Raw genomic sequence first — 14778 nt, 5'->3', positions numbered from 1 at the left:
ACCCAGAAAACCCCTTTTGTCCACTTCTTTTTAGAAAGTATCACTTTAAAACTTTTCTAACACTATCATAGAGACGTATTTCAAAATAGAGATTATCCCCAGATCATGGTCTTTGGTACAATTTCCATCTTTCAGACATATTGGACTATAATCCATTGTGAACTTTCTTTTTGTAGTTTCTCATACCATTTCATATGCCAACTTTAGGTGTTCCTCCTAGCTGTTTCCATAATACCTTATACACCTGTAGTGCTATCTTTAAAACTTCCAGAGAACATTATCGTTTTTCTTCACTGCCTATATTCCCAACTAGACTGTGAGCTCTTTGCAAGCGAAAAGCTAGCCTCATTCAACTTTGTCTTCTCAAGATCTAGTATATAATAGGGGTCAATAAGGGTTATAAATAGGTATGTTCATTAAACCAATGAAAAAAGAATTGAACTCTAGTATATAATAGGGGTCAATAAGGGTTATAAATAGGTATGTTCATTAAACCAATGAAAAAAGAATTGAACTCTAAAAGTCAAGGGTTACTTAACAAGCATTACCAGAAGTCCCCATATACCAGCCCTAAATAAATGATAAGGATTATCAAATCCTCTCTTCAGCAAATCTTACTCAAATGACAAGTGATACTGGTCCCAAAGATTAAATACACATCTACATTTAAATTAGCAGAATCAAAATGCCTTTGAGGTCCCGGTAATGCATCCACAACTCTTGGCTCACTGCAAAGTTTCACATGTAATTCTGATCACTCGGCATCCCCAGTCCTGAAAAATTGGCATGTGCTGAAAGGAATCTCTGGAATAAGAGAAAATCCTGATCCCTTGATATGTTCCAACAGGGACAGAAGGATTGCAGTTTATTTCCTGCCAATTTCTAAATTATGAATATTTTGCTATGATTATAAGAGAAGCCTACCCAGGGAATCAAATAATCTGGGAACACAAAAACATAGATTATCATTTTCCTTTCCTTTTCCTCTCAAGTTGATTTGTTTTGCTGTGGCAAAGGAAAATAAGGTCAGGTGGCAGGAAAATTACTTTGGGAAATTTAAATCTACAAAATCATAGTGAGAGGAAATTTGTTCTCTTACTCAGTCACCCCATCCATATGCATAATTCTGCTCTGAGTTGCTTGGAATTGTGGACACATTATTTAATTAGATTAAGCCCACTTTTATCTTTAAAAAAAAATCACCTTGCTTAACCCTCCCAATACCTCTCCAGATTAGGTAAACTCTTCAGGAACCACCTCTATGAAATATTCATAGTAAAATATAGACTGTTTTAGAAGAACTCCTACTTCAGAAATAATAGAGGTGAGAACAAACTGCCTTTTAAGTTTCTAGAGTGAAATATAAAAGCTTAGATTTTATGGCATCTTTTTGTAGTAATCTGAAATACGGTTTTGTTATGTTAATGAAACACATTGCTATTTGAGGACTCTAAATTTTCCTTTCATACAAAAGCACTCTCAGAATTCAGACAGATTAGGTCAGGGCAAGGCTACCTTTCCCATCACCATGTTATAAGCAAATCTTCCAACATCCAGCATATGTTAGTTGAATTAATGAGAGCCATAAACAAAGAAACCAAGATTAGCGATGAACACACTCAATGGAAAACTTCATCTTATTCTAAAATCTCCTTTTTGTCATCTGAATGTTATTGCTAAATATAAGATGAGAATGCTTTCTTGTACACTTCCCTTTATGTTTCAGTCTTGTTCACAGACTTTCTGACTCACCCCTATTCATGATCAAACACAAATTTCACAAAAGGTTTAATTGCATCTAGACTTTAATAAATATTCTAGTTGGGAATCTCCAAATAAGACTATAGGAAGGTGGGGGAATCTTTTTGTTATGCAAATACAAACTAATGGAGCCTCTTTCTAAAAGCTATTTAGTTGGGCCCTCAAAGCAATGTTTGAATGGCCTTTTCTTTCTTTTTTTCCTTCCAGGAATGTCCATCTCATTACAAGTCTAGTTATAACATCCTTATTTCGTGATCATTTGGCAAATAAGTTCTTCCTCAGATGAATTTTGATAAAACATGTAATGATAACTTCATATATTTTTATAAGCTATTTCAAATGAAGTTCTTTATTCAGGGATGGAGGGTTAAGATCTTGCTAATAATAAAAAAAAAAGAAAAGTTGTAGAAACTTCTCCAACAGGGCCTGTTCTCTCCTCAGCGGTCTCTTTGAGTTTTTCCATTCAATAGGATACAAATTCATGCACAATGTTGACAATATCTTCCATTTCTTGGCCATGTGCCATCCATTGTGCTAAGCATTTAGATGCATGAATTTGATTTGATTTCATAAAATATCTACACACATTGGTACTTTTATTTCCAATTTTAAGGTTGAAGAGCTGAAGATCAAAGAATTATCTTTTTCAGGTCACTGATCTGGTGGAACCAAGATTGGAACCCAAGTCTGTCTGATTTCAAATGCGCAACTCATACAACTCATGCAAAATTTAATGTCTTAGTTTTGGGGTTTTTTTTTTGTCTTTTTAGGGATACACCCATGGCATGTGGAAGTTCCCAGGCTAGGGGTCAATTTGGAGCTTCAGCTGCCAGCCTACACCACAGCCACAGCAATGCCAGATCCAGGCTGTGTCTGTGACCTACACCACAGCTCTCAACAATACAGGATCCTTATCCCACTGAGCAAGGCCAGGGGTTGAATCCACATCCTCATGGATACTAGTCTGGTTCGTTACTGCTGAGCCACAACCGGAACTTGATGTTTTAGATTCTTGATTTGAGTTTCTTTTTTCTTTCTAGAAATAACTCAATTAGTAAAACAGTGAATCATGTCTATAACAATATAAAAAATATACAAACCATTGCAACAGCCAAGGTAATTATGAGGACAAAAGAACAATATTTGACTGTGGAACCATATCAATCGTTGTGGAATGGAAGGTTGATGTGGAGATGTTAGAGGTTTTCTTTTATCACCAAAATGCCAATTGATCAAAGTTAACTTGGGTATAAAAACAAAGTTTTAACAGGCTACATTTTCCCTTGTTTTTTTTTTTTTGTTTGTTTGTTTTTTGTTTTTTAAACTAGTTTCTTCTATGAGAAATTAACTTTAAAGTCACATGTTGTATGTCCTGAATGTGGGCACAATTTGAACATTCATCACTTTCATCACCCAACTAGGAAATTGTCAGAAGGGACTGAAGACCCAGGCACCCTCAGTAACCTTGAATAGGTAATTGAGTGCCAGGATGAAGTTACCTCATGATGAAGCCATCCCCCCTGCCTGTGAAATTGCCAGAGCTCATACATATGCATGAGTGGGGAAAAAATGACGACTTAGTTTAAGGTGATTACTCAACCTATCACCTGAAAGCACCATCACACACATAAGGTTTTCCCTTTTCTACTCATTTTCTGAAGGAATCAAATAGGTTTTGGCCGTTGCATGGTAAATGTGCTGTTTTAATGGCTGACAGTACAGATGACTTGGTGACTCATAGGAGTCACATTTTGTTGTGCTGTATAAATAATAATGGGAGGAGAGATAAGGCCTTATGATTTAGGTCTAAATTTCTGCAGTCTCTTCACTGTGAGTTGACTTTGAGTGCAGAATATTCTTTAAACAATTATCACATTTCCTGTGATGACTTCTTTGAAATGGAGATTGATTTTTCACCAGTCCCAGGAAAGTCTGTATACTGGTCTTTTTATAGCAGGAAGTAATACCCTGCAAGGAAAAAGTAGAAAAGTATTTCTGACAGTTGATGTGCCTGTTCCCATATACTCTGAGAGTTCCCCTTTGAGTTCGAACCAGTTCTTCCAGCTTTATGACTTTGCCCTTACCTTTCACTTAGCTCTCTTCCTTAAGCTGGTATTCCGTCTAAAAATGTAAAAGTAGACTAAGATATGAACATGGATGAAGAAGGGGAAGGTATTAAATCTACACTGAAAAAACACAATGCCCACTTCCTTCAAAACCCATGTGGAAGCTCTGATGCTGACCCACAGTTGGCCACAGGTTTCCAATGCTAAGTTGCCTTTCTCTTCAAGGGTAAGAGGTTTCTCACTGGCCTTAGTAAACTGTACCCCTCTTTCCACTTCTAAAAAAACAGGGCCTAGGCTTGCTATTTAGTTTTTGCTCTTTTTTTTTTCTTGCAGCATATGGAGGTTCCCAGGTTAAGGGGTCAAATTGGAACTCTAGCTGCTGGTGTACACCACAGTCATAGCAACACAGGGAATGAGCTGTGTCTGCAACCTCCACCACAGCTCATAGCAAGGCCAGATTCCACACCCACTGAGTGAGGCCAGGGATCAAACCAGCATCCTCATGGATACTAGTTGGGTTCATTACCGCTGAGCCATGATGGAAACTCCTAGCCTTATTATTTGGAGTGAAAGTTTCACAGTAGTTATCAACAGTATCACCATCTCCATTGGCAGTTATCAGAGGCTTACAATGGGCTATACTTTGTTCTAAGCATAAACATGCATTAGTTCGCTATCTCCTTCAAAGATATTGCCAAGAAAAGTGCCAGAATATCAAATAAATACAACTGATGAAGAGAGACCCACTCTTAACAAACAAGTACAAAGTTCAGCGGGCTTCTTAATTTTGTAGGACAACGAGGAATCTAAGAGTCTGAGCCACTTGGCGAAAGGTAGGAGCTTGAGTTATGATCTTGTAGAGAGAAAGGCAAGCTTCTGAATCTACCTTCTCAAGAAGAGGGCACATTAATCAAATTTATCAGATAATATATTACAGTTGAAGCATGTTTATGAGTGGGCATGTCACTGTGCGTCGAAGAACTGTGGCAGCCACATATAGCTCTTCTATTTTCTTTTTTGATACTACTGGGATGACTAGATTCAAGGCCTGCAAGAAGGGTTGTCTCTCTCTCTCTCTCTCAGTTTCTCTTCTTATGTAGGCATGCCTATTTGTACCTAATCGTTATTTAATTTTCCAGTATCTTGCTACCACCCAGAAAATAAAAACACAAAAATATGAATTCTGGATGGCCAAGGTGAAGGCAGAGATTATGCTTAGATACAAAGTCTAAAATAAATGTTTTACTTGAGTATTATAGAGTTCTGTGGGAGGGAGAGGATTACTGAGCCCTGTCCCAGTTTTCATCATAATGGCATTGTGATTTTTATCTGCATTTGTGACTTGTATATCACTCCCAAGAGCCATACAGGATAAAGGACAATGAAAGAACAGGATTTTTACACTGTTTGTCATATACTAAGCCCTGTCATAATGCAACTCTAGATTCTTATAGAAGTCCATTCCTCTTCATGGCAAATTGTAAATTGTTAGGTACAGCTTGCCAGTGAAAAATAACAGCAGGTCCGCATCTTTCTAAATGTTCCTTTGGAACCAGACTGGGCAGAAAGTTCTTACTGATGAAAGAAACAAGAGAAGAGTAATAGCATTCTAATGGACAATGGGGCTGGAATAGTAGACTCTCCTATGGAGGAGTCAGTGTCACTCTGAGGGAGGAGCCTAGGTCTTAATCTATGAATTTCCCTTTTGCTAATGTCATGTAGGTGACTAGACCTGGTTTAAAGCATTTCTTCCAATAGATTAACCTCCTTTGACTTGTGGCCCAAATGATAGTATCTATCCCTTGATCAAGACCTACCCTTAAATTTTCGCTTACTTTCTCTTCATTCATCAAGCCTCTCTTAACCTTGTTTTCTTACTCATTAGCTTCTTCCAAAAGATTAGCCTTCAAAAGACCCATGTGTTTTAGAGTAGCCTAAATTGAAGGAATTTACCATTTTTAATTTTTTTTAATGAAAAACTTGTTAATATGAAAATACTGTAATATCAATTAGTCATTATGGTTTACAATCTGTGGAAAGCCTCCCAGACTAAAGCCAGTACAGATTATGAAACCAATTAAATACAATGAGGCAATCAACTCAGAAAATTACTTTGAGAAGATAAAAATATAATGGTAGCAGCATATACCAGTGTAAGCCAAATTGCAGAATTAGGCTAAAGAGAAATTGTCTACCTACTATCTCATATGGAAAGAGCTATGACAATGTTTTTTTCCCCATTCATTTATTTCCTTGTCACCATATCCTAGAGTCAATACAGAAGACTCAGTCCTTCACTTTGTCCATGGAAATACCAGTAAAAACTGCATTTCAGTCTATACCACATCTAGCTCCCACTTCTATTGAAATAAATTGAATACATAAGAAATGTGATTACTTTTGAGAATGGTTGGTTTTCAGAATTCAAGTTAAATATTATAACTTATATTGTTCCATTTTTCTTTATCATTTTCTTAACTAATAATGTGGTTTTCTAAGACCAATTCCTGTAAGTACTGTTATTTATCACTCCAAAACGTTTTGTTTTGTTGCTGGAGTAAAAGAAAATGGTTTTTTTGTGTGGCTTGATTCCATTATTTTTGTCTTAAGATTACCCCTTATTCCATACTAACCTACTCCATTTCACTTGAGCAAGAATTGTTATAGGATAAAGAGTAAAGATGAAGAGCATGTTTTGCAAACAAAATAGACCATTCTCTAAGGATGTGAAAATACTATCTAAACAAGCCAGGGACCAAAGAAATAAATAAGCAAATAATTCTGTTATTTAAGGATCTATTTCTGAATTATGTGATTTTTTTCCTTTTTTCTTCCAGGTTTATTGATATAAGTGACAAACAGCACTGTCTAAGCATAAGGTATATAGGAAAATGATTTGCCTTACATCATAAAATGTTTACCACAATAATTTAAGTGAATATCCATCATATCATATAGATAAAAAGTAAAAGAAAAAAAAATGATTTTCCTTATAATAGAACCCTTAGGATTTACTCTCTTAACAACTTTCATATATAACATGCAACAATGTTAATTTTATTTATTGTGTTCTATATTACATCACTAGTACTTATAACTAGAAGTTTGTACCTTTTGACTACTTTTATCTAATTTACCTTCCTCTCATCCCCTGCCTCTGGTAACCGCAAATCTAATCTTTCTTAAAATGAGTTTGTTTTTGAAGTATAATTGACCTTCAACACTGTGTTAGTTTCCGGTGCACAAAGTAGTGACTGAATTTTTCTAGACATTACAACCACCTATGACTTTGACTCTGTTTCTGTTTTGTTACATTTGCTCATTTGTTTGGTTCTGTAGATTTTTATGTACGAATGAATTCAAATAGTATTTGTCTTTCTCTGACTTAATTTCACTTAGTGCAATCCCCTCTAGGTCCATTCATGTTGTAGCAAATAGCAAGATTTCTTTCTTTGGTATGGCTGAGTAATATTCCACTGTACATATACACCACATCTTCTCTATCTGTTCATCTGTCAGTGGGGACTTATGTTGCTTCCATATCTTAGCTATTGTAAATAATGCTACAATGAACATAAGGGTACATACATCTTTTCAAATTAGTGTTTTAGTTTTCTTCAGATAGGAATCCAGGTGTGGAACTGCTGGATGGTATGATAGCTTCATTTTTAATTTTTTGAAGAACTTCTATAATGTTTCCACAGTGGTTGCACCAATTTACATTTCTACTAACAGTGCACAAGTGTTCCCTTTTCTTCTTATCCCATACTTGTTAACTTTTTTTTTTGATAATAGACAATAGACAATTCTGAATCATTTGAGATGAAATCTCATGTGATTTTGATTTTGATTCTCTGGTAATTAGTGATGTTCAGTATCTTTTCATGTGCCTGTTTGCCATCTCTAAGGCTTCTTTGAAAAACTGCCCATGCAGATCTTCTGCCCATTTTTGAATTGGGTGGTTTGTTTTTTTTGATGTTGAGTTGTATGATATTGTTGTGTAATATTTTGTATATTAACCTCTGATTACACTTATCATTTGCAAATATCTTCTTCCATCCTGTAGGTGCTTTTTGTGATTTTGCTAGTTTCCTTCTCTGTGCAAATGCTTTTAGTTTTAGATAGTGTCATCTGTTTATTTTTGCTTTTGTTTCCCTTGCCTGAGGAGACATAACCCCCCAAATATTGCTAAGGTTGATGTCAAAGAGCATACTTCCATGTTTCCTTCTAGGAGTTTTATGGTTTCAGGTCTTATGTTTAATCCATTTTTAGTTTATTTCTGTAGGTAAGGTAAGAAACTTGTGTTATTTGATTTTTTAATGTTGCTTTCCTTCTACTTATGTGTATCCACTTTCTAGCCCCCTTATTTATTACAAATCCTTCTCTACCAGTTGAAAAAAATTTTTAAACCTAAAATCTGTTGAAAAAATACTTTTTGTTTATCATCCAATTTAATTTTCTTATCATTCCAAAAGAAGTGAGGACCACTCCCCCTCATTTTATAGAAGAGGAAACTGAGGCTGAGTCCTTGAATATTTTTCTCAGAATAGCTGCTGTTAAATGGCAAAGACAAAACTGCCCAAACAGAGAACCCACACATTTAACTTGACCTTAGGCATCCTATGAGTTTCAAGTTTATCCTTTCTGGTGCTTGTGAGCTATTCTTAAATTAAAAAAAAATAAAAAGCAATATTGATTGGATGAGATGAGTACATCTAGATCATATGAAATTTATTGTGAGATTTAAAAATACATATTTAATCTGGCCAAACACATGGAAAAACAGTAAAATGGGCATTCAACTCAGTTGTATTTGATTGAAACATGTTATATGAGTGACATAAGGAAGTTATTGCTTTTCATCAAGTGTCTATTGATTGCCAACAGGTCAGATATTCCCTCATCCTGTGGCTTTTCACACAATCACAGCAAGTACTTCAGAGGAGAATGAGTATAGAAATAATCTAAGGTCTATCTTATAAAACCTCAGTTTAGCATCTCAGTCATTTCCATTTCCTCTAGACTTTGCTTTAGTGGATAGGATTAAAAAATTCAATGTTGTATCTTCTACTTTCATGATATTGTATCCAGATGGCTGCCTAAAATTTATTCTTTCACCTTAAGATTATTGAAGTTTCCTACAAAGCCAAACTGGAGTTTGGGGGCAAGTATTCAAGCACCTAAAATAGTTTGTTTAAGGGTATAAATACTTACATTTATCAGAATCTATGGTAGAATTGTATTTTTTAAAAAGAAGAATGTGGATGTTAACAAAAGTTTGACAAGTGTTAGCCTTTTGTTAACATCCATGTGTTAACCTTTGGATGTGTTCTAGGGTTACTTTCTTCCTTGTTCATCAAAAGTTGCATCTAAGAAAGAAAGTCACATCTCCTGGTTTAGATGCGTTAAGGAGTTCTGCTGGCACATCTTATCATCAGCAGTAGTAAAGTGTTATAATATCTCCAAGGACATTGAATTGACTTTCAGCTAAGGTAAAAAATATCTTTGAAAGGATGTACATTTAAAAAGTCACCAATGTACATCTTTTGAAAAAAATTACAAAGTATTTCCAGTAAATTTTTTTTAAGTCTCTTTGATTAAGGAGTCATGGCTGTATTCTCCTGAGCAGAGGGTTAGAATTATCTAAGTAATGTCATATATAATACCCAAGTCATAGGTTTATATGATTAATGAGAGATAGATACCAAGTTTATGTTTTAATGAATATAACTGCAAAACTCCCACAAAACTCCAGAAAAATTGTAAAAATACTAACTGAAACAAAACTTTCTTACACTGATTGAAAAATTCCAATTGGTTCTAAAGACAGAACTGGTGCTTAATATGATGACACTTAAATGCCTTATCTTTCTTAAAGAAGCATTATCTAGTTAGTAAATGGCTTTGTCTGGTCTTCAAGAGTAAATCACCATTCTCCATAGCTAATGATTTGTGATTTGTTTCTTTGTGTCCTAAAAATGACCCTCCCATATGACCAAATGGATTATTTCAACTTTTTTTTCCTCCTCACTTTTCCCTTTCCTGCTCCCATACCACCCCCCCCCATAGCACTCTGTACTTTTCTTGGCCCTTGTCCTGTCACTATGGCTTTGCAAATCACTTTTTACATTTGTAATATGTTCCCTTTTTACCATTTATTCTTATGTTTCCTATCTTTAAAATTTAACTCTCTTTTTTTGAGAAGTATATGATTCTCTTCTATTCCCAGTTGCTTCATTTGAGCAAGCTTTTAGCAGTTTACTAACTTAAATTTATTGATATATTGCCTTGAAATAAGTGCTGTCAATCTTTTTTATGAGTTTATGTTTTATTTCCAAAGGGAGATTATAGACTCTTTAAGAGAATGTCTTCTAAAATTCCCACTTATCCCTAGGACAATAGTCATTTCATAAAAAGATGCTGACTAAAGGTTGATTGATTGAGTGATTGGCCTACTATATTTCCTCTTCTGGGGAAACCAGTACAACATAATTTGAACATCTTTTACTTCTTTAGAAAAATTTAAAAGTGAGAACTGCCAAAGTGAAAAAATTTCTACATTGCTGGGTTACTTATTTTAAATAATACAGAATGTATAATGACCACAGAAGTTTTGCCCTTGAGGTGAGTATGGTGGTGAAGTCAAGCATGAGCCCATGCATGTATTACATAATTTTAAAAATTAAACAGATTGTTGGAATTAATGTGGAACTAGATGCTGTTTTAAATTCATTTTTAAGTCTCAGACTAGCTAGAAAGCTTTTCTTGAATATCAAAGCCTACAGTAAAACTCATGGTAAAATTTAAAATACATAAAAACAGATGTGATATAAACTTTAAATTCACACTACACTTTAACAATAACTCCCACGAGTATCTACGAATAATTAGAGCCTTGAAAATACATAAATGTGGGAGATAGGGTGAGGGGAAATGAAGAGAGGTCTCAAGATAGCTTAAGACCCAAGGGTGGATGGTCCTGGTTTATTTTCAATCCATCTGAGAGTCGCTGATTAGATTCAGCACGCTGGCTAGCTCCCCCCGTCCGCTGGGTTTATTGGCTTAAGTGAAAGCAGCACGGGGAAGGAAGGCACCATCTGCTGCTTTGAATTAATAGATAACCCAGAGGCAGGAAGGAAAACGGTGCGACAGTCAGCGCATTAGTTGTTGATGCCTGAATTCTTAGGGTGTCTTTATCTGATCCACTCCTCCACCCAGATCTTCCAGCAAGCCAGAATGGAGGAAGGACTAAGCAATCAGAAACCCTTCTATTTCTGTGGTAGGCTCACCTCAGCATAAAGTATTACTAGTTCTCGGAATTGAAAATTGTTCATTATAGCTTTTGCGGGGTAGACAAGGGCAGGGCTGCTACTTAAATAGTTAAGTTGCATGCTCAAAATTTGATTCACTTTTATTTTAATGAGAATGGGCGTATGTAAATTGCTGGCATCAGAGTTTACACAGGTGGGACAAACAAGCTGCGCAGCCTCACTGCCCCAGGTATGAATAAAGCTGTGGATTTAAAAAAAAAAAAAAAAACAGTTTTTTTTTTTTTCCCCCGTGTAAGATCTCGCCGACTTCCTCTTAGACCTCTGAATTTAGTGTCTCAAATAGCCCACTCTTCGCTGACAAGAAGTAATCACAGGATTTGTTTATTTCCTCCTACCCCCGAAAACTTTTTGTCTGCGAAGGGGGGAGAGAGGTCGAAGCCTGGAGAGCTGGGCGTCAAGGAGGAAATTATCCGAGAGGGGATGGGGGTGAGGAGGGCGGGAAAGCATTAGGGTCAGTACGGAAGCTCTGAGACTTTGGGGACGCTCCGCGCTCTCCCCGCTCCAGCCCTCTGCAGCCACCCTTTACGCCGTGGACACGGGAGAGTTAAGCCAATAAACACGTAAGCGCCGCTCCCTCCCCAATCGGCAAGATGCCTCTTCGGCTCTAGGCTGCATCGACAGCTTGCAACACTCGGCATCTTTTCTGGAGGCGCCTCCTTCAGCGGCTGCAGATGGCATCCGGCTGAGGGCTCGGAGCTCGCAACTGACTCTTTCCCTTGCCCACCTCGGGTCCACGGACGCAACTCTCGCTTCCCCTCCTCCCCTCGTGCTCCTGGGTCTGAGCCCAGCTGGCGATCATCAGGCGGAGGAAGCAGTCGAGCGGCGGCCGAGGCTGAGCATCAGCGCGCTCGCTCCCTGATTTGGGGAGAAGCGCCCATCCCGGAGAGCCGACCCCCAGCCGCCTCCAGCGCCCCCCACCTTTTGCACCCCAAGTCAGGGGTTCCAAGGACCCCTCTCCCCAGGCGCCACCATGCTAGACCCTTCTTCCAGCGAAGAGGAATCGGATGAGATCGTGGAGGAGGAAAGCGGCAAGGAGGTGCTTGGCTCGGCCGCGTCCGGGGCGCGCCTGTCTCCCAGTCGCACCAGCGAGGGCTCGGGCGGCGGCGCCGGGCTGGGGAGCGGCGGCGGTGCCGGCGCCGGGGCCGGGGTGGGCGCCGGCGGCGGCGGGGGCAGCGGCGCGAGCAGCGGCGGCGGGGCCGGGGGGCTGCAACCTAGTAGCCGTGCAGGTGTCGGCCGGCCCTCCAGCCCCAGCCCGTCGGTGGTAAGCGAGAAGGAGAAGGAGGAGTTGGAGCGGCTGCAGAAGGAGGAGGAGGAAAGGAAGAAGAGGCTGCAGCTCTATGTGTTCGTGATGCGCTGCATCGCCTACCCCTTCAACGCCAAGCAGCCCACCGACATGGCTCGGAGGCAGCAGAAGGTAGGTGCGCCGGGGAGGCCGAGGGAGCAGCTCCGGGACGTCGCCAGGCGGGCGGGGCGAACAATGGGAGCTGGCGGCGCAGCTGGCGAGTAAGAGACCGCGCCCTGGGGAAGGAGCTAAGAGGGTACCTCGCCGAGGCCGAGCCCCCGAGCCTGGAGCAAGCCAGGAACTGCCCCAGACCAGCAAGGGGCCGGGAGCGCATAGCCTGGGCCCTGCCAGTGAGCGAGGCGAGCAAGTCCGGCTTTGTGGCCCCCTAGGCTCGGGGAGTGACTTGCAGCCCCGGCTCCGTGAGAGGCCTGGCTCGCTAGCCCGGCTCCCAGCACTCTTCAGCGGCGGGCGGCTGCGCTGAGCTCCGGGCCCGCCCTCCTGGGCGTGCGCTGGGCGAGCAGGCGGGGGCGCCTGGCAGGTGGGGGCTCCGGTGAGGAGCGAGGAGAGCGCCTCCGAGCCGCGCTCTTGCAAACCCGGGCGGAGAGCAACCGCAGGGGCAGGCGGGAGAAAACGAGCCCGGAAGGCGAAGCTTCCCGCGACTCTGCGAAGGGCACCCTCCTACCTCCGCCCGGGTCAGCTGATTGCCAACTAGGGTTGCCTCGGGGTCCCTGGACCCCGCTTCCCCCTGGCCGGGCTTCGCGCCACTCCCTTGCTCCTGCTCCCGAACCCCAGAGCTGGGGCGCACCCTCTGGTCCTTCAGCCGGGGTCAGCTCCCACTGCCTTCCTCCCTTTGACCCTTTTCTCTTTATCCCAAGGTGACTTCGCCGCCACCTTCTGGCTCTCCGACGCTCTCCAAGCCCTGCCGCTGCTAGCTTGAAAAAGTGCAGCAGCAAAAAGCCTCGCAATTACAAGCATCAAAAGCTTTTTGTGTCTGAAGCTAGGGCAAGGCTGAGGCGGTTCCGGGCTACCTTTCATGGGAACAAAAGTGCATATTTCTATCAGTTGTTCTCCAGCCAGAGAAAGGAGTGGTTAGTTACTGCAGGTTGAGGGCCAGTGGCGGCGAACCGACTAGAAGCGGTCAGCTACCCAGCCGCAGTAAGTTAGTGAAGAAACTGTTCTGTCTCTTTTAGATGAATCTGAAGTAGCTGAAGTATCAGAAACGCTAGTTAAACCCCCAGAGGGGCGGTTAAAGACAGCGGTAGCCCCATCAAGGTTGGAAGACCAATTTTTTAAACTAGTGAATTTCTCTGTTGTTGTCATTTAAGGCTGAATTATATGTTGTGTGTAGTAGAGTGTTAGGTTTTCCTATATTTATCCACTCTTATCTTGAGTTAGCACAGATTTCTCTGTTTGTTTTGCTTGTATATGTACACACACCGCCCAGAGCTGATGACTCGTTTCAGCTTTCATAAGCTTGCCTATTAGAAATAAAACTCATTTCCTGATTGAGAAAGCACAGGTGGGCTACACACTTGACTCTTTACCCACACCCCCATCAGTGGTCACTTGTTTTTTCAACCTGTATTTTCAGTTTTTTCAACTACAGTAGAGCAAAAGTATTCTCAGAACAGTAAAAGGTTTTGGATATTGTTTTAAGGATGGGTCTTGGGTCCACAGGGCCTGATTCATGATTCAGATTGGAATTATGCTGTTAATTGTGTCCTTATAGCAGAAGAAATTCATTTCCAAAATCTATTAATAACCACACCCACTAATGATGTCCTGTTATTTTGGCATTGAAAACTATTGCCACTTAAAGAAAAATTTTAAAGCTTTCTTTAATCCATCAAAAGGCTCTACAGCTCTGTCCTTCTAAATATGGCATCGGAATGGGGAAAGAAAGCCATTCTCATGAAGATCCAGTTTTTCTAAACAGAACCTTCAGCCACCTGAGAAGGTTCATCATGGGGCTTGTTTATCTCATCTAGTATGTTTTACCTGGATCCAAAGGTGTGGTTTTGAGGGGCAGTGAGTTCTGTTTTTACACATGACCTTAACATTCAGAGGGACTCTGGGAAAGATTGATAACACTGGCATTTGGTCAAACTATTTTAGTTATTGCAGCAGACTACTGCTAAATACATATCCCAGCAAAGCTGCCTCAGGGATGTTGGCTATATTGGGAAGCTGAATATCTCTTTATTACAAAGAAAACAAGCTCTTCCATAACTATATCTCTAAGTTTAGTGCCTTTCTGTAAAAGGCTATTCTGCTGTTTTTCTCCAAACAGAAAGCTTAGGACTGGATTCTTTTTTTAAAGGAGCAGTTATTGAAAGTA

General features: G+C 40.1%; 1 protein-coding gene across 1 annotated transcript in view; it reads left to right on the top strand.

Annotated features, from left to right (window-relative positions):
- The first annotated feature begins 11842 nt into the window (after nucleotides 1–11842).
- The window catches only part of LOC125110615 (calcium-dependent secretion activator 1-like), a 139555-nt gene continuing 136619 nt past the window's right edge, over nucleotides 11843–14778 (top strand). Inside the window, exons 1-2 of the mRNA XM_047751990.1 lie at nucleotides 11843–12285; nucleotides 12385–12572. Of these exons, the coding sequence (XP_047607946.1) occupies nucleotides 12129–12285; nucleotides 12385–12572 (345 nt within the window). The 5' untranslated portion in view covers nucleotides 11843–12128. The remainder of the gene's footprint in view (nucleotides 12286–12384; nucleotides 12573–14778) is intronic.

The sequence above is a fragment of the Phacochoerus africanus genome, chromosome 1 (assembly GCF_016906955.1).
Source record: "Phacochoerus africanus isolate WHEZ1 chromosome 1, ROS_Pafr_v1, whole genome shotgun sequence".
Classification (NCBI taxonomy): Eukaryota; Metazoa; Chordata; class Mammalia; order Artiodactyla; family Suidae; genus Phacochoerus; species Phacochoerus africanus.
The sequence above is the reverse complement of the archived record's forward strand: the minus strand, read 5'-3'. Positions and strand labels throughout refer to the sequence as shown.